The following is a 20,351-nucleotide window of genomic DNA, read 5'->3' on the forward strand; positions in this document are numbered from 1 at the left end:
TCCTGGCCTCCCAGTCTCAGCATTCTGGGCATTTTCGCATTAATTGTGTCCTCTAACTTTGCTTAGGAGAATGAGACTAAATTATGAAGATGTGAAAAGTTAGATGCATGAAACTCCTCCTTTCAGGCTTTGAAGTGATGTTAGGGATCCATGTTAAATCATCTCTGTCAGTTCTCTACCCAGTCTTCACTGTACAGTACTGCATAGATGGATCCAACAATTGCATGGCAAGGTCTTGGGACAATCTGAAGATCAGTTTGTGCCCAGTCTTCTAGTGTAGCACCAGAAATGAGCAGTTTTAAGCCTGCTGACTGTCCTGTTGTGTGAGAGGCTGGTCTTTTTCCACTCAGTGCCTGCAACTTCAGAATGTTCTACCTTCTGATATGCACCAAAATATATCAATGACATCCTTCCGGGCAAGATTTTAAAATAGCTTCCTGCTTTGTTTGCATTTTTATAGGGGTTTATTTATTGCCGAATGGTGGGTTACAAGGGTTTCCTATGATGATTCACCAACTTCTGGAAACTTATTAATTTGGATTCTGTTTTTTTTTTGTTTTGTGTTTTTTTGAGCAGAGCTCAATCCTTTGTTTTAAGTGAAGAAAAAATTGGTTGTACCTCACTTGTCTATAGGCTTTTTGGCTGGAGAACATTTTGAGCACTGTCAGTTTGACTGCTGTTCTACTTGGAGCAGGTTCACAAGGACAAGAAGTGTTGATAGGCTGGTGATCATAACTGTCTCATTGCATGCAAGGAAGTCTTCCATGTTGTTTTTGTTTGTTTGCATTACCTTAGCACCTAGAGGCCCGAACTGAGATTGTGGAACCCATACTTACAGGAACCCACAAGGATTCTCATCCATATCAGAGACAGTGGGATCAGTCCCACCTCTTCTCCTGTATGGACCATTAGGGTCTTTGGGCAGCGTATCGACAGCTAGAAAATTGCTCTGTGGCTCCACTGCACCAGGAAACTAGGCTCAAACATTCTCCTCTTCCAAACCCCCAACACCAGAAGATCTTTGAGGGACAGGAGGCTAGGGTAGACAGCAAGGCTACCCCTCAAACCTCTGTTTAATCTTTGTCTCTGGATGAAGTAGTCATGTTTGCATCACTATCGATGGTTGACCTTTTTTGCTGATTACAGGATATTGTGAAGAGGATGGTGGACATCCCCGAGATACCTCTTGAGGAGGTTAAAGACACATAATACAAGCTCCTGCACACTTTGTAGCCAGTGACACCTACCCAGGTTGCATTACCCAATGAAGATGAGCTCATGGATCCAGCAAAGGCTGTGTGGAAAATTTATGGCACTATACCGGCAACTTGTAAATGAACAGATAAAAAATATTGTTACCCCAAGACTCAGGGTTTTTGTTTTGTCGTCCTCCAACTAATTCCCATGTGTTGGGTGCTGTAAACGAGCCAGGTAAAAAGCATTATTCCAGGTCTCCCTCTTATGACAAAGACCAGAAAAGGATAGATCTTTTTTGGGAAAAGGTTTACTCATCCACGACCCTTCAATTTTGGATCACAAATTATCAGGCAGACATGGCAAAGTATGATGTCACAAGAATTACAGCAAGTTTGCAACCTTTATTGAACATCTTCCACAAGAGCATAGAGAGCATTTTCAGGCTATTGTTAAGGAGGGGCTCTTATTAGCCAGAACATCTCTCCCAGTGTTCTTGGATGCTGAGACACTGCTACTAGATCCATCTCCCCAACAGTTGTCATGCACAGGGTGTCATGGCTCCATCTGTTGGGGTTCCCGAGAGAGGTACAAAATGCAGTTGAGGACCTCCTGTTTGATGATCAGAAGCTTTTCTCAGGAATTCAGACGAGTCCCTGCACACGCTGAAGAACTCCAGGGCTATGGTGAGGTTTCTGGGTATATGTACTCCTACCAAAAAGAGAAGATTTAATGGGTCTCAAACTACCCAAAGATCACACTCAACACAGTTCTCTAGATTTCGCAGAACCTGCTAGAAAGAGATTGAGATACCAGAGAAGAAAAGCTTCCCACCTGCCTTCAGCAGGTACCCAGTCATCTTTGGAATAGCTGTTTTGACCAGATGGTCAAGAGCTCAACTCCTCCCTCACCTCTAGTTTGCAAGCTGCGACCTTTTGCCCACCTCCACACTTTTGGAGACTTGCCTTTCCCACTTCCAGCAGACGCATGTGTCATGGAGGTTATAACATTGGGTTCCACCATCCATTTTTTCCCTTCTTCCCTTCCACTCCCTTCCCCGTCCTCTTCAGGGACCCCTCTAACAAGACTATACTGATCCAAGAAGTACACTCTCTTCTTTCTTTAGTTGTACCAGCCCTGCCCTGGTGCAGCAGTGGTTAATCCTTTTCTTTGGGCTGAGGAGGTCATGCTCCCTCAGCTCTGCTGGGCATGCTCCAGCTGGAGACAGAGTATGAAAGGAAGCAGAGGTGCTCAGTGTGGGCTGACTGCTGGCGAGGTAGGAAGTGCACTGCTGGCTCCTGTCTGAGGACTGCTTGCACTCCAGGATGCAGAGGCCAGCCAGACAAATCCCCAGGCTCAGGATACCGCAGAGAATGGGGAGACTGTGGGGACCCAGAGATGGCACACTGCAGAGAATTGGATAGGAAGTGACTCGGAAACTTGGCGAAGAATCAGTTGTAGAACTGGAGACTAGCTCGACATGTTTTGGTAGGATCCCTGGTGAGCTGGTGGTGGGCTACCCCACCACCAACAGGGCCCTGGGTTGGGACCCGGTGGAGATGGAGGGCCCAGGTCCCCCAAACCTGACCACCACTCACCCCGGGATGGCAGCCCAGCTCATCCATACTATTGACTCTGGCTGCTAGGCCACGCTGCCCTGGCAGCAAGGGCTGGGCTATTTACTCTGGCCGCTAGGCCACGCTGCCCTGGAAGCAAGGGCTGGGCTATTGACTCTGGCTGCTAGGCTATGCTGCCTCAAGACCAAGGACAGCCCTACAGGCTCAGCCACAGGGCTGTAAAGCAGCTTTCCCCTGCCCCCAAAGGGTGACTGGATGTACCAGCCTTGCAACAAGGAGCAGTAGACTTCACAGGGAAAGGGGTTTTACTCAAGGTATACTTTTGTACCACGTCTCAAAAAAGGTCCAGATGGTGGCTTTGGCAGCCCTAATCTCTTCTCTAAAGGCAGGAGATTGGTTTTCGGCCCTCGATCTACAGATCGCCTATTTCCATCTAGAGATACATCCTGCACACACAGGGATACCTGCACTTCACCATGGGCCAGGATTGTTTTTAGTGCCGAGTACTTCCGTTCAAACTTTCTTTGACCCCAAAGGCATTCTTAAAGGCTTTAGCAGTAGTAGCTGCTCATCTTTGGTGAGAAGCAATTTTAGTCATCCAGTATCTTGACAACTGGTTAGTCAAGGGCTGATCTTACAAACCGGTACTAACTTCCACCCAGAGCCCGCCCTCTCCTCCAGGAATTGGGTCTCCAGTTAAAAATAAAAAAATAAAAAATTCCCACATTTGCCCCTGTAACAGAGAATATAATTCATAGGAATATATGATAGCCACGGACTTCTTTCCCACATGCAGATTCGTAACTTTGTCACATCTGGTTGGGACAAGTCAAGGAAGTCCCTGTACTACAGTAAGGAACTGTTTGCAGCTCCTGGGACGTATGACAGTTTGCACCTTTGTGACCAGGCCTCTGCTGCTTTTAGGACTGATTCAGGGGGACCTGTTGGACAGACAGGTTAAGGTTCCCCTCCAGGTGAAGAACTCACTGGATTGATGGCAAGATTAATGCAAAGTCTGTGTGGGTGTCCCGTTGATCCAACCTGCTCCAATAATAAGTGTGACAATGGATGCATCGCTGTTTGTTGAGAGATACTCCCATCCCTCACTCATAACTCAGGGCAGGTTGTCACCTCAGTCAACTGGTCTCTATATTAATTTGTTGGAACTCAAGGATTGCCTACTTTGAGTTCCTGCCCTTATCAATAGCAAAACAATCACAATCATGACAATGTGGCTTGCATGTTTGATATCAACAACCAGAGGAGAAAGATTCTGCTTTCTGGTGCCGAGGCTAGAAAGCTATGGAACTAGTATATAGCCGATCAGAGTCTGATCTCAGCTGTTTTGCCTTCCTGGAGCCCAGAATGTCACAGCCAGTTAGCTCAGCAGGCACTTCTCCCAGGACTAAGAATGGGAGTTGGACTGTCAAATCGAGGTACCAGGTGTGGAGTCCGATCGAGAGGTAGGACGAAGCACAGGCTCTATGAGGAGGGCCCTTAAGCAAATATCCTGCTCCTTCTGAGTTTGAGGGTGAAACTTTTTGCAGATCCTGCACTTATCCTTTCTGTGGGACTCCCCCAAACCTTTTAAACAGCTCTCGAGGGGGTCACTAATGGGCATCGGCCGGCTGCACAATGAACATGGCTTAAAACCTGGGGAATGGGCATGCCCCGCCAAGCCGGGACTCTAACTCCTAAACAGCTACTCTAACACGTATCTTAAACAATGGACTGTAAGGACCACTAACACTCTTGTGATGCAAGACAAGGCACTCCAACCAACTGTCATGGGCAGTAAGAAGGAACTGAGAGGGCATAGGGTTGGCAGCACCTAATGTACCATGAGCGTGGCCGATCCTACAGATACCACTAAGGCAAAAATCTCCCAGCTGTGAATGTGGGCGCACACACACCTAGAATGGAATGTACATGAGCAACACATCTGAAAGAACAACAGTTACAAAAAGGTAGGTAACTGGGTGGTTTTTTTGTTTTTGGTTTTTTGGCTTGTTTGGTGATTCAATACAAATAATTTTAGCTAGGAAACTCCATGCAAAAAAAATTACATTAAGAAAATACCAATGTTGTGAAGTTAAGCACTCGGAAGCCAGGAAATGCTAAAGTTAAGACTGAATGTGTAAAATCTTGCAACACTGGCTACTAATCTGTGTATAATAGAAAAAACAGACTTCACGAAAATCTATATAGTATGCAGAGTCTATATAGTATGCAAACAAACAATAGTTCCTTGAGTAACTACACATGTGCGTTCCACTCTAGGTGTTGCTGTGCATGGCTGTCAGAAACTTTTCCTCTGTATAGTACTCGCTTAGCAGCTTGAGCCTCCACCCCATTCACCAGTACATGCAGAAATAAAAGGTAGCCCCCTCAGTTCCTTTTTATCGCCCATGACAATCATTGGAACTCTGTTCTCTATCAGAGCAGTTCTTTCTCTCAGCCTTTGTGAACATAATATGTGTATATATACATAGTCTAGTCTTTAGTATTATTAGCCATGGCCAAATGAGCAGGGCAGTTGCTGGCATTAATGTTGGGACTTCCACAGATCTTCTTTAAGGACAAAGTTTACCTGCATCCTCATCCAAAGGTGGTTTCCACTTTCCACATCAACCAGCCAGTTTATTTGCCAGTATTCCTCCCTGCTCATATATGGTATTGGGTAGAAGATCATTTGCATATGTTGGACATAGAATCATAGAATATCAGGGTTGGAAGGGACCTCAGGAGGTCATCTAGTCCAACTCCCTGCTCAAAGCAGGGCTAATTCCCAACTAAATCATCCCAGCCAGCTCTTTGTCAAGCCTGACCTTAAAAACCTCTAAGGAAGGAGATTCCATTACTTCTGTAGGTAACCCATTCTAGTGCTTCACCACCCTCCCAGTGAAAAAGATTTTCCTAATATCCAACCTAAATCTCCCCCACTGCAACTTGAGACCGTTACTCCTTGTTCTGTCATCTGCCACCACTGAGAACAACCAAGCTCCATCCTCTTTGTCTTACTAGACACTTATTACCAATTTCCTACATTATCTGACATAAGAGCCTTGCCATTTTACCTGGACAAACCAGTCACTTTCATAGATCCTCCCAGCTGTTCGTAGCATTGACAAAGAAGGTAAGAGGTTTCCTCTACCCAGAGAATTTTTTCCTGGATTGCACCCTGCATATGCATGCGCAATGACTTTGGCTTATGTGTCAGCTCATTTGACGAGGTCACAGTCAGCCCCAGCGACCTTTCTGACACAAGTCCCAGTTGCAGACATTTGTAGTGGCAGCCTGGTCCTTGGTCCACATCTCCATGATCCACATGCTGTGCTTAAGACTCCAAAGACAATGCTAGAGGGGAACAAGTTGTTCTCCAATCTTTATTGAAATAGATTCCAATCCCGCTTCCTGTCTTATTGCTTGAGAGTCACCAAGAGTGGAATGAACACGTGCAATTACTCGAAGAAGAAGAAGAAAAAGAGTTACTAACCTGTTCCATAACTGCTCTTCTTAGAGATCTGTTGCACGTGTCCGTTCCATGATACACACTTGTACCCATCTTCATTTGGAGTTATGGCAAGAAGGAACTGAGGGGGCTGGAGGAAGCTCTGCTCTTTATACGTGCATGCAGTGACACACAGTAGCAGAGGAAGTTTGAGCACCAAACAGGTACTGCTGAAGGAAGAAGTTTGATGGCCATGCACTGGGCATATAGATTCCAAAAGCAAAATTGACATGTGCAACACATCTCAAACAGTAGTTACGGAACAGGTTAGTAACAGTTTTTTGTACTAAGTCCTGCAGTCCAATCTGAACCAGACTACAGTGTCAAGTCTGGGACAGCTGAGTTTGGCTCTCCGTTTGCCTGTGAGGTCAGCCTGTGGTGGTTATTTGTGACAGCAGCTGTGTGCCTTACTCCTGTTGTCTGCCACCATCTGCTGCTCTGTGTGTACGCTGCAGTGTGAGAGGTATTGCGATGCCTTGGCATACTCATTTTGCAGGGTACACACAGCAGAGCATGGGTGGCAGGACCAGAGCATGCAGCTACCTCTGTGCCAACCCCACAGGCAGAAGGTAGCAACAGTCACAACTCAGGTTCAGGAGAATGGAGTAGAAGGGTCAGGGTTGAAGTCAGGTCAAAAAATGACTTGACCCTACTTGGGTGGGACCTAAAAATTAGGTCTGAGCAGACCTCTGGTAACTGAGAATACTATGATTGATCATAGATAAGGTTTTAAATTGCACGTTAGGAGACGCCTACATCATACTAAAAATGGAAATTCAGTCTGTAACCACTGAGAATGTGCTAGAAATTGGTTCTTTCTGTGGCTCTTTGCTCAATAGTGTCCTATTTTGATATGACTAGTTAACCTTTTGCCCATTTCGGATCACTGTTTTGTGCTGTTCATAAAGATGTTTGCTTGTATTTGAATATAAATTAGTGAATTTTTGTTATAGGTAAACAATGTATTTTTACCGCTAGATGGTATCTGTGTCAACTTCAAGCTGCTTTTTTTGGATATTTTTTCTGCCTGTTTTATTTTTAATTACTTGATTCAGTTGGCAAGTATAGTTTTCAGCTTCTTTATTAACCTGCTGTGAAAGTGTTGCTTTTCATTGTTAAATACCTCAGATGCAGAGGTTTGTTTGTGGAGGGAAGGTTGTATGATTAGTAAAGCTTGTGAAGCACTTCAGGGTCTTTAGAGCCTTGTCTGCAGGAGACCTTTTTTTGCCAAAAACTTGCTACTAACGGTGCTGCTTGTTAGGGTAGACAGGGCGTTAGGTGGCCAGCTATGGTATGATTAATCAAAATTTGTATTACGTAATGCTTAAAGGTCAACAGATTGGGTCCCTAATGTGATTAATATCCACATATAATAAATGGCAGTCGCTGCCCTCAAGAGTCTACCCCTCTGCATCTTCTTAGACCTTCGGTAAGGAAAGTTAGATGATGATGGTAGTTAAAATGTAAATGCACACCTGGAGTTATGTGTGCAGTAGTGCACTTACCATTGCTACCAAGTTGAGAAGCTGAGCTGGAGGTAGCAACAGAGAATATTTTGGCAAAAAATCTAGTGGTATACAAAGTCTGTGGGAAGGCAAATGGTGCTATAATTACTTTGATTTATTTACAAAAAGCATATAGTGAAAAAATCATACAAGTTCCTGAGGCCAAGACTTATGAGAATTCAGAGACAGGTGCAACTGAATTAAAATGCAGGGAGGTGTCAGGAAAGGATTTCATTCAAGTCGTAGTGACAGCTATGGTACAAGAGCCAGAGTAGACTAGTATAAGTCAGTACAAATATCGTATCTCTGTTCCTTTGCCTGTACTCTAAGGGAGGACAAAAGAGAAGGAAAAGCATGTTGATTTCGTGTTCCTAATTTCCTTATTTAAAAAGTCTTTGTTTAATGATTCCTTTGAACAATAAACATTTGTCTCTTGTGTAAATATTTTTGATAATGCTTAATAGCTGTTTTGTGAAATGAGGTTATTGATTTATTTTATTTAACTGTGTTAAAATAGTTTCATATTTAAATAGTAATTTTTTATACTGCAGCATATTTTATTTGGTGAGTGATTAAAATGAGTTACATAAATACATGTGTAAATATTTATTTTCATACCAAAAGTATGCGTAACATCATGATGAGCAGACATGTGCCCTGTGCTAAAGAGTTTCTAATCTAAGTTGTATACACAGTAGAGTTCAGAGATAAACTCTTACCTACACAAAACAACCTCTATAGGTTAAATGTTGAACTTCCAGGCAGAAGGTGAATTTTTGCCTTATTCTTCTAAATGCATTCAAACCTTGATAGAGGGATGGCACTGAAAATCCTGACAGCAGAAGTGTGTCATGGAGAAAGATGAGAACTTGTGTCCTTCTGTCCTTCTCCCCTTCCCCCCCCCCCTTTTTTTTTTTGCTGCAGTTATTTAGGGCTGTTCATATTTATCATTTCAAAACTTCCTTTCTAACCGCTGTATTTTTGTTTTACCCACATTTACTCTTCTTCTGTATAAATACAGTTGAAGAGAAGAGCTGCAGTTATATGAGCAAAATCCCTTTTCTTCAGATCTAAATTATTCACAAGTTACATTTTATTTGTAAAATTCTTCACTCTTTCTATGAAAGGGATTCAAATGTGAATCACAAAGGTTTTAATAAGTAAAAAACTTGTTTATCTGATTTTAAAAGTAAAAAGGCTATGGCTCTTAAAAATACATATAAACAAAACTGTTCCTCTTAGGAATCTGAGATATGGTCATCTTGGCCTCTCTGCTAGAGTGAGAGAGTTCACAAAGGGAAACAGCGTAAGGTTTGTGAGAGAAGAAACTAATGTCTCTAAAGTTCAGTTTTTTCAACCTCTTAAGGATATGGTGAGATGTTTCAAGTGTTGCTAAAATCCTATGTCATTGGTTATGTCGTCTTTTGGAATCTTACAGGAAAAACAAACTTTACAGTTAAATATTCAAATAAACAAAGTGGACAGATGTTGAAAAATACTTTTAGGCTTTTACATTAGACTCTTAAATCAAGGATGCTTGATTTAGCATAACTAATTTTGAGCCTTGCTTGGCCTGTTATTTTTGCCCAGTTGTCTGTCTTTGTAAGTTTTTATGGGTGTCACTCAGTAGTGCAGTATCAGCAAAGTCTAGGTCTTCTAGGCATTTTCCGTCTGCCCATGCCGTTCTGGTGTTTGTGTTGCTCATGCACTTCATTATCCAGTCTTTTGCAATGCCAAACCACAGTGGAGATAAAATGCAGCCGTTCAGCACCTGTGTCCACATTGAACCGTATCATCTGGTGGTTCAGATTTAGTATTAGCCATTCTGTAAGGGGATTTTTTTCAACATTTCAGTACATCTCTGTACTGGGTTTTGTATTAAGGTCTTGACTCTGCAAGCATAGTTGTAATTTTTCTTTAGGATTTCAATCTACCATATCCTCCAAATCTCAGGTTTACCTTTTGACTTGAATTTTGTTTAAAATATCAGTTAAGGAGTGAACAGACAGGTAGTGTAGTAGCGTAGTAAGATTTAAGCTGCCTCAGTTATTTTTAATCAAGGAAGCTAAAACATTGAATTCTATTCTTAGAAGTAATTTTGAGGAATTGTTTGCGCCCTCTGAACTTTGTCTTCTAATAAGTAAGGAAGCTTCTGTCCTGAATTGAACAATCAGTGTTTCTTTTTGCTAATCCATAGAGCTGTTCTGCTATTTTAGTAGGTTTGATCATCCTGCACCTTAGTATTTATTGTGTAGACAGTATCATCAATTCAGCACTTTCAGTAAACCTCAATTTCACTCTACACACACAAACTCAATATTTCTAGCGATAATAGAAAGTTACAGATAAGCAAAGTAAGAAAAATGCTGCTTGAGAACTTAGTTTGATTTAAGGATATTTACTTTATATGTTTGTATATGTTTTATTGCAATTTGTATTTTAATGGTAATAAAGCTTTAACTTTTTGAATCTCTACATCTGCTGTCATTAAATAATTGTCTGACCACCCCATGCATCCCTGCAACTGTGGACATTTAAATAGATAAGTAGGGGGGAAAAAGTTTAAAACTTGTAATTTTTTGCAACTGTGAAAAATTAAATGGACAAAAAAATGCTTAAAAATAAACATTGATATCAGAAGTTGAATTCTGCCAAGCCTATAGAGAACATATATTGAATCTTAGTCTGTCCTCTCTTCGTTCTTAAAGGAGGAAGGCTTGTCTGTGTTTGTCAGGTGCTTATGTTTCTTAAATAATAATCATTATTACATGCTGAGCTGCTTGTAAACGTGTATTTGTATAGTACATGCAAACCTAGCATTATTTTTAATGTGTTTTTCTCCCCCAGGATGTTTTTGAGATGCGCTTTGCTAAAATGCCAGATGAACCTGAAGAACCCATGATTCCAGCCTCCTCTCCAGTAGTGGTGCCACCCCCAACCAAGGTGGCCCCCGCTTCGTCCAGCGATAGCAGCAGTGATAGCTCCTCCGATAGCGATAGCTCATCAGATGATTCTGAGGAAGAACGAGCTCAGCGACTAGCAGAACTTCAGGAACAGGTAATGTGTTCTGTGGGTCTCAGGGCTAGAGCAGGGGGAACTAGGAATCAGACATTCTCAACTCTTCTACTGACTTGGGTGACCTTGGGAAATTTGCTTTAGCTTGCATGGGGCTTCCATGGGGCTGTGAAGCTCAATTGTAAGTGTTCTGACATCTGTTGTTGAAAGGGCTTAATGGGCAAAGTATTAATAAATATTGTGGTGTATTTCAAAACATTTGATTATGTTCTATTTAGTACACATACAATCAAAAAAATCACAGCAGCACACTATACCATTGCCTTGAGTTAGGTAGCGTCATTTGAATGGACAGAATACAGTTTTGGGCTGGCTCAATTTAAAACTAAAATGTGGCATGTGGACTTTTAAAATGGGGCCTGTAGCCACCACCTCTGATAGGGAGGTGCAGCCCCGAATACAGGCAGTGCTCCATCTGAAGCATTGTAACCTCACAGGCCCTCCTTTTGCATTAAATCATTCATTGTTAATAGCATTTAGTGTCCAACTGCGGCTGAGGAAGTGGGCAGTCTGTTCTTGGCCAAAAGGTGAGGAGAGTAGTAACTTTTTATAAAGACTTCCTCCCCCTTGTCAAGCGGGTCAGGGTGCTTTAAGTATAATGAAAAAAAAATCAGTGTACAGTAAAAAGCATCTAGAACTGACCCACTTAATATTCAAAGAAGTGCAAGCAAGTGAGAGTAGCGAGGCCAGAAAGGAGGAGAAAGGAATGAATATGGGAGTGGAGGTGATGCAGAGCGAAAGTATCTTGATCTTTGTGTGTCTGCCTCTTAGCTTAAAGCAGTGCATGAACAGCTCGCTGCCCTGTCCCAGCCACAGCAGAGCAAACCAAAGAAAAAGGAGAAAGACAAGAAAGAAAAGAAAAAAGAGAAGCACAAAAAGAAGGAAGAAGTAGAGGAGAATAAGAAAAGTAAAACCAAGGAACCACCACTCAAGAAGGCCAAAAAAAATAATAGCAACAGCAGTAACTCAAGGTCAGCTTTGTGTCTGTCATATCTTGCAGTTTTTGTATTTTACTGCACTGAAGAACAATAGAGAGTTAGAGACAACCTTCTTGCATTCAAGATTACTTCAAATAGTAACCCTTAGTGCCTGTGGTGTAGTAATGGCTCACTCTGGGGTTTCTAGCTTCTGTAAGGGCCTTGGCATTGATAGTTTCAGTTTCAGCAACATGTGTTGGTGCAGCCCCCAATCCGTTGTGCCTCAGCCTGACAGTACTTGTTTTCACTCATGCACCCCTTTGCTTCCTTGTCTGGCTTGTGGGGCTGCAATTAGTATCCAGTATGAGATATGATGAACTAATTTTTGTTCCTCTGTATAGTCACTGACACATTAAATCCCAGATCCTGGAGTTTTTTAGATTTAATCTATCTTCGCCTCATGGGTGCTGGAGGGATTGGCTTATAAAGGAAAAGGTTATGAGCTAGATATTTACAGTGGAGTAAGTGACAACTCAGCGGAAGTAATATCTTCAAGTATTTCAAGGGCATAACCCCCAGCCAAGGGGAGGAACTATTTACAGTACAACAAAGCATCATAACTTCGGGTAATGGGATGAAATGAAGAAAGGTTAAAATGTAGTTTGCATATAAGTACAAACTGCTTGCAGTGAGCTTGATTAGGCTGCAAAATTGTCAAAAGTAAGGGATATGAGCCCATTTCTCATCCCCTACCCTCACCCCCCATTTACATTGAGGCTGAATAAAATACTAGACAATGTACTGTAGAGCTCAATTGTAAATTCTCCCCAGGGAACTGAATTGACTGTGGCCTAATAGATCTCTTACTTCTCTAATTTCATTGGTAATCCTTTTGCTACATAGGCTGTACATTCTGTGTTAATGATGAGGTGCTATGAATCTGGCTGAAGTGTGACCTCTTCAGTTAGATACACATCCTTTTTATAACTACAAACCTAGTTTCTCAAAATCAGTGATAGTCTAATTTCTGTATTCTCAGAATAAAACCGCAACCCTAGTATATGAAGTCTCTAACAGATCATTACTTATTCTGAGAACTGGTTTTTTATGCCTGCTGCTTCTTGCTTCCCTTCCTCTCCCACACACAGTATATAGATCAGCAAGTCAGAAATCGTAAGAAGGGTCCATATATTTAATGCTGAAAATGAATGTCACCAGGAAGCGCCTGTCTGTCACGTTCTGTTCTCTCTGCCCTCCTACCCACCCATGTACTCTTAATAGCCTATTGAAAATAAACAACTTTGATCATTTTTAATTAGAGTGTAATGTAAATCAGTGTTACATTTAAGACATTAATGTCAAGCTGCTGCTTTTTAAACTCCTCACAATTTTGGTGTTTCTATAATAATGTTTTATAATTATTCCTAAGTAGTAAGAAGGAGCCTGTGATGGTGAAGAACAGCAAGCCCCCTCCTGTCTACGAGTCTGAGGAGGAGGACAAGTGTAAGCCAATGTCCTATGAGGAGAAGAGGCAGCTGAGCCTGGATATTAATAAGCTCCCTGGAGAGAAACTGGGCCGAGTTGTCCATATCATCCAGTCAAGAGAACCTTCGCTTAAAAACTCCAATCCTGATGAGATTGAAATTGACTTTGAGACATTAAAGCCATCCACGTTGCGGGAGTTGGAGAGATATGTAACATCATGTTTACGGAAGAAGAGGAAACCCCAAGGTACCTTTCATCCTCAAAGCAGTTTACTTCACATTCCAGCGATATAGTGCAAATCTTGTGAGAGAGAGAGAGAGACAGACACACACACACACACGTACAGAGAGATGATGCACATACTGTGTATATAGGTATTTATAGCCTCATGCCAGGGAAGAGAAGAACTCATTTCAAAACTACTACTTTTCTATTAAAAGATAGATTTGATTAATGGCACAATAGCATGTGTGTTAAATCTTACCACTGGACTTTAACTCAATGGCTTGTGATTTAGGACTAATTTTATCTTAATATCCCTGTACTTTGATCTCTAATGTAAATATTTTCTTCACTCCAAACACTTGATACAAGGGACACATCATACTGCCAGCTAAATGGAATATTAAATGTTGTTTCAATGTTTTCTTGTAAAACCTTTTAGTTTTCTTTTACTGTACAACAGTATTTGCTTTGGGATGCAGACTCACCTTCAGTGTGCCAAAAAAGCCCCAAAGCACCTCCTCTCACTGAAAGAATGCTCTCATGCCAAACTGGGGCGGCGTCATGTGAAACAATTGGCACATGTATAGGCCTGGATTTGGATTGTCCCAGGCATGAGACTCTCTACACTGGGGCTGCCATCCTGGATTCTTTCCACCAGTTTTTGGAGCTGTTTTTGGACATTGTTTTAGTTTTTAATATATGGTTAATGCTCTGAAAGGCATTTTAAAGTTGAAGTAAAGCCTCTTACAGAATCAAGTGACTGCGCACGTAGAGGGGAGTTTGCAGAACTCTCCAATTGCCCATTCCCATGCTTTTCTTTATACTGATATATCCAAATAAAACCTTTACATTTGGAATTCAGCAAGTCATAAGAAGATGTGAAATTGCCCTATGTGCTGCTGGCCTAAGCATCCCTTGAAAGCTTATTTGGTGTTTTGGAAAGAAAAATAGCCCAGAGCCTGAAGTGTAAATGTCAAATGCTGCATATGCATGATAAGTCTTCTCTAACACAGATTGCAGAAGGATTGGGTCATGAGCAGGATTGAGTATATTCAGTGTTGGACCCATTATAATTCATTGGATCAATAGCATTCTTTTAAAAAAAATACTATGTATTAATTATGGACCAGTATAAGTCAGTAAATAATGTGTGTGAACATTTCTAGTACACTTTCCTTCTGCAAGAATCTGATACATGCATGTTTATGGGTTATTTAGGCAAAAGCTGTATTTGTTACCTCAGTAGGGAATTGGGAACAATAGGGCAAACTCTTCATTTCTGCCCTAGTTTGCAAAGTTCAGGACTAGGAAGGAACATGGGAACAGGGCAGTGAGTTTGTTGTGCCCAATTGCAATAGTACTTTACTTAGTTAAGCTACTTATGACCCCAACTATAGAGCATCAGCATACAAGCAGCCCTCCATGCAACAGAATTCCTGTTACGGGCGTTGTTGATTACAGGAGGACCACACAGCACAAGACTGGATTCTGGGTTATTTTTGTCATCCTTTGACAATATTGTACTATTATTTTGTTGCAGCAGAGAAAGTGGATGTAATTGCTGGTTCCTCTAAAATGAAGGGGTTCTCCTCCTCAGAGTCTGAGAGCACCAGTGAATCCAGCTCCTCCGACAGTGAAGATTCAGAAACAGGTTAGATGCAGCTTATTTAAAGACTCAGTCCTATACCTGTCTTCTGTATAAATAAATATGTTTTCAGTACTGGCTTGGTCTTTAATTTTTTTGTCTTTGTAATTAAAACAGTACACACAGTGTAGATCCTGCATGTTGCAGTTGCTGTATTGGACCCGACATACGAAACTTGGAGATGGGGGTATGGCATCTTGCACTTCCCAAGATTACAAGATTTTATTGCTTTTCTTCCTTGCTGTGGGAGAGCCAACCTGTAACATATGCCCAGATACTTTCTATCTGGCCAGTGTTGTAATTACATATTTTTAAAAAGATCCCTTCTCTTTTCAGTTTGCTCTTGTGGAGTGTAAGTGTTCTCACCAGGAACACTTCTGCACCAGGGCATTTTTCTGGACAACAGCTGAGGAAATGTGGGTTTATGTATAAAAAATAAAAACAATGGCATGAAACAATTCTCTTCAGGAAAAGTAGTGTAAATTTAGTGAGCGATAATGACTTTGTATAGCTTTTCTATTTTCAGCTGATACGCTCTCAGAATTTGTGATTTAGGCATGTTAAGCTGAGGATGTTTTTGCGCTTCTGAAATAGAGGAAGAACCACACTTTAAGAAACTAAAGTGGCATTGTGGCATTCATGTGTGTCGAAATGAGCAAAGCTGCATAGCTAAGAATTTGAGTTATTCTTTCTCGAACTACCAGCTCTGTATGGATTCTGAAAGTGAAGCTGAGTTCTTTCTGGCACATAAATCACCAGTAAGAAAGTTTCTGCAACTTTAACTTTGTTAACTATGTCTGATGAAGATATATGAGGTAGAAAAGAGTTCTGCTTCCACTTCTATAGCTGGATTGACTCTGAAGTGCAAACAGGAGTAAAAATAAATAAAAATGCACTTGTAATGTAAGAAATTTTGTGACTGAAGTAAAAAATTTTCAGGCCTGCCTTTGGGTTTGGAGGGGCCTAAGAGCACAGGTGCTGAATGCATACTGCTCTATAACTTCAAAACAAGCCTCACATGTATGTTAAATACTCATCTCTGCTTTTCCTGTCCCCTCCAGTCAGCAGAGATTAGTATTTGCTTTGGATGCTTACTGATGACACTTCCTACAGACACTCCAATTTTAAGCCTGTATTTTCTTTGGGGGGAAAAAATCTGCACTAAACTGTAGCTAAATATAACACATTTAAGTTTCATTATATTGTCAAGCATAGTTTTAAGTTAAATTCAGTTTTTTGAAAGGAACTTGTGACCTTTGATGATAGTTCTTTAGAGGAAATTGTTTAATACTGGTCAAAATAAAACTTTCAGTGATAGTGAGTGCTGTCCTCATAGTGTGTGTTAGCGGAGGGGAATGTTAGAAGAAAATGTTCTCCTTCTACTAGATAAGTCTTGAGGCAGAGCTGCTACATTTACACTCAAGCTATAGACTGTTATTGTACAGTTGTTGTATTTCAGTGGCTTTATTTGACTAATGCAGACTTAGGCTTGTCAAAGCTTCTGTGAAAAACTTGTTTAGAAATCAAGTTCTCTGGTCTTTCTTGCATGACTCTTTGCTCATTCAGGTCTGAGACATTGGAATGAAAAAACATGTTCTCGTCTGTCTTTTTCCATGGCAAGTGTGCATGATCCAAACAAAACTCTTTCTAAGTTAAATGTTTCTAATAATCTTCCTGAGAATGAGGCAGTGGAACCTGATTCGTTTGATTGGGTGGATATGAGTGAAATTGAGCATCACTTGCTCACTGTCATGTAATTGACCTCTTGTATTGTGATTGGCTTGGGGAGCAGACCTCTTCTGTTATTCTGCCTTAGAACGAATTGCTTTATAGTTTTTGTATTTTAAGTAAGCTATCACTAGGCAGAGCTAATTAAAACCTTAGCTCTTTATAAGTTTTATGGAGTGTACGGTATGGAAATCTGTAAGATGACAGTTTGCTCAATTTGCAACATGGCAGTCACATTAGTGCCTCCAGTGTACTTCACTGTGTACCATAACAGCACTTCCTTGGGGGAGTTCTAAACGTGACTGAGCTTTATCCTCTATGTTCTCTGTTCCATAAAACTATAAGAACTGACTGTAAAATTACTCTTCCCAAAACATATCCATATCTCCTAGTCTGATTCCATCTTAACAGTCTTGGGATGGCAGGGCCAGTGTTTTCAAAACTGGCCTCTTAATTTTGGTTGCCTCTCTTTTTGGGTGTCCATTTTGTACTTGATTATCACAGGTGCTGAGGTGCTTCTCTCCCCTCTCTCTACCCCACCCTCCCCCCCAGCTCTTTCACTTGAATTGGCGCCCCAGTAGGTGCCCAGCGTCTCTGAAAATCATGGCCAGGATGTCCCATGTTGGCTGCTGGAAATCAGATGTTTTTGAAAATGTTGACATTAAGTGATTTAGTGCTATAATTAGAGCCATTGGACAGCACTCTGCCTCTAGGTATAGTGTGATGTGTGTGCTACGTGAGCCTTCTTTTCCTTCAATTTTATGTTGAAATTGAAAATGTTCCTTGGGATGCAATTTTTGGTTTTGTGTTCGCCTGTTGGCTCTTATCTTTCACTTTCTGTTCCAAAATGAATCATATAGTATGTTTATAATTCTCACAGTTTAAACACTGTTTTAAAAAACCAGCAACCCTTCACACAGTTTTCTTTATCAAGCTTTCTGCCACATAATAAAGCTATAGTCATCAGATTTTTTTTAGTAGCCTTTGAATATGTACAAATGAATATACTTGTTTTGATAATACTTTGTTTCCAAAAAGAGAAACTAAATTTTTCTGGTCTAGAATATTTACAGTGATGTTTGTTTTGCTAAATCTTTCTCCTGCTTTTCTGATTAAATATAGGGGCCCTTATTGACCCTGTACTGCAGGATAGTAACTTAATAATTAATATATAGAATACTGTTGAATTGAAATGTAATTGTTTAAACATTTTAGAATTGTATATTTGACACCTTATGTAACTAATGTATTGTTAGTTCACGATACCCTTTACTTAACAGCCCTGTCATTTGGCCGTCCTTTGAGCTTCTCTCTCTGTAATATTTAAAAGAACAATATGATTCTGGAGAAGCTGCAAAATATATATCCTGATAGGAGAATCGTGGAAACACCTGCACTGGCGAAGTGGAAAATTAGATTTAAAATCTTACTGATAATCTTTGCACTTCAATTTATAATAAGATCTGGCTTCTTATGCTCCTCTTTTATCATAACTTGGTTTCTGTTTTTCCTTTTCTTACCCATTGAGCTGCTGTTTGGTGGGTGTACATGGTATTTGTGCAATATATATATGGAGTTTTAAATAATCTAAAAATCTTAATACTATAATTGTAACTTATTTTATCTTGGTTTGGTTTATCATAAAGCACTTTGATACATGTAAAAGTACACACCAGTTAATTCTATAATATATAAGAAAAAATAGGTACACATTATATAACTAGTTATACTGAAATTACACTTCTGCTCCAGTCTCCTGCTGTTCAGTCTCCGTAGTCACTAAAGACAAGTTTTAATGCACTAGTACAGTGCTCTTTTACAGCTGCCTGACTCATCTCTGTAGTCCAGATTTCTGAAAAGCTATTTACATTCTGGGTTGATTTTGCTCCACTCACTTTAATCCATCTGTTGTTGCTAAACCTTAATCTAGAATTTAAAACAGAATTTATAAAGCATTCTTGTTAATAATCATGAGTGCTATACTTTGAAAATCAGCCCTGGAAGATTTAATACTTTGAAGATAGATGATATTAGTAGTCAAAACAAATTACTGGGGGATGTTTTGCAGGAGATTGGGCCAGGTGAACAGAATGGTCCCTTAGTTTTATAATCTATGAAAACAGAGGTACAGGATTAAAGGATTAGTGCAGTTTAATTTTAGTTGTGTTTTGATAGTATCTTTATGAATTGTAATGAAATTGAAATTCATCCTGGAAACACCTGCTTGTGATATAGACTAAACACGACCCTCATGTTAGCTGGTAACTTTCTTACCTCCTGACTTTCTATGCTAGTACTGTGAAATTTCTAATAGATTCCATTGCCTCTTTCAATTATGGTTTTTGTATCTTCAGCCTTAGGTGCGGTTGCATGTAAGCAATCTTTTTTCTACAGAATACAAAGTTTTGTAAGCAATATCTGTTCTTTCGGTTGTAATCATTCAGTCATGAATGATCAGGCTGTATTACACAGTGGTGCATCTTTATGGCAGAGTGTGTCTAGAGCTCACATAACGCACAAATATATGTTAACAAGTCAGAAATTATCTTTAGAGGTGCAGTGCTGGGTCTTTCTGGCTTGAGTATCCTCTTACCTCTTTAGTGAAGCAAAGAGCTGAGTTTTTTTCATACTGGGGGGGAGGAGGGGAATGTGGGAGGCAATACTTGTGGTGAACTCGGTCTCCATGTTTCATAGCTTTAATGAATGAAGTAATGTTATGCCTCATCTGAAGACCTTGAATATTGTTTTGTGTTCATGCCTTAGCTAGCAAGCCTGAGATGTCTCCTGAAAAGCCTCAAAGACTGTTGATATATAGAAACCATTCTACTAAAATTATTTCCATGGTAACAAACACTAAAGTTAAGGTTTCAGCTTGACTTGTGGTCAGCTTTCTCACAAATTTTGCTTTTGTTCTGAAACTTCCTATGCTGTAGCTCAACTCAGAGGTAAACTTTTGGGTTGAACATTTTGAGTCCACTCCAATTCAGCTGTGAGTTGTGCAAAAGAAAGATACTTTTCCTGTGTTTGTAATATGTATTTTTATGCATGGATTAAATGGCTGACCTTTCAAACTTCAGACCCTGCTAAATTGTAATCTGTTCGTTAATAAAGTTTCCTGTTTCCTTATGAATCTGAGGGGGAAAAATACTCCCCTCCTCAACAGTACTTCACCCATTTGAATATAATTGGCTTCTATTTTGTCTTTATCAGGCATCAGGTAACTTTTTAGTCATGCCCTTCTCAACAATCAAACTCCTTAACAATGTCAATACTGTGGTGACTAAGAAACTTAAGAGAATGGGGGCATCTAGATTTGAGGTGGGTCTTTGTGCAGAAATTTCCTCTCATCTTTTTCTCATGTGGATGGGGAGCCTCTACCAATTTGGATTTAGTGGGCTTAATGCCTAGTAGTATCAAAGTTCCCGATCATCTGGCACCTAGGAAATTTAGATGAACTAGGATATTCTACCCTAGTGTCCTATATTCAGG

General features: G+C 40.5%; 1 protein-coding gene across 12 annotated transcripts in view; it reads left to right on the forward strand.

Moving 5' to 3' along the window:
* Window positions 1-20,351, forward strand: part of BRD4 (bromodomain containing 4) — a 212,417-nt gene that overhangs the window by 145,036 nt on the left and 47,030 nt on the right. For 10 of the 12 annotated variants that reach the window (XM_030545377.1, XM_030545381.1, XM_030545380.1 and 7 more), the window contains 4 exons: window positions 10,635-10,844; window positions 11,634-11,833; window positions 13,209-13,510; window positions 15,030-15,140. In XM_030545377.1, the coding sequence (XP_030401237.1) occupies window positions 10,635-10,844; window positions 11,634-11,833; window positions 13,209-13,510; window positions 15,030-15,140 (823 nt within the window). The remainder of the gene's footprint in view (window positions 1-10,634; window positions 10,845-11,633; window positions 11,834-13,208; window positions 13,511-15,029; window positions 15,141-20,351) is intronic. The other 2 variants (XM_030545383.1, XM_030545385.1) reach the window with 1 other exon arrangement.

This window comes from Gopherus evgoodei, unplaced genomic scaffold (assembly GCF_007399415.2).
Source record: "Gopherus evgoodei ecotype Sinaloan lineage unplaced genomic scaffold, rGopEvg1_v1.p scaffold_37_arrow_ctg1, whole genome shotgun sequence".
NCBI lineage: Eukaryota > Metazoa > Chordata > Testudines > Testudinidae > Gopherus > Gopherus evgoodei.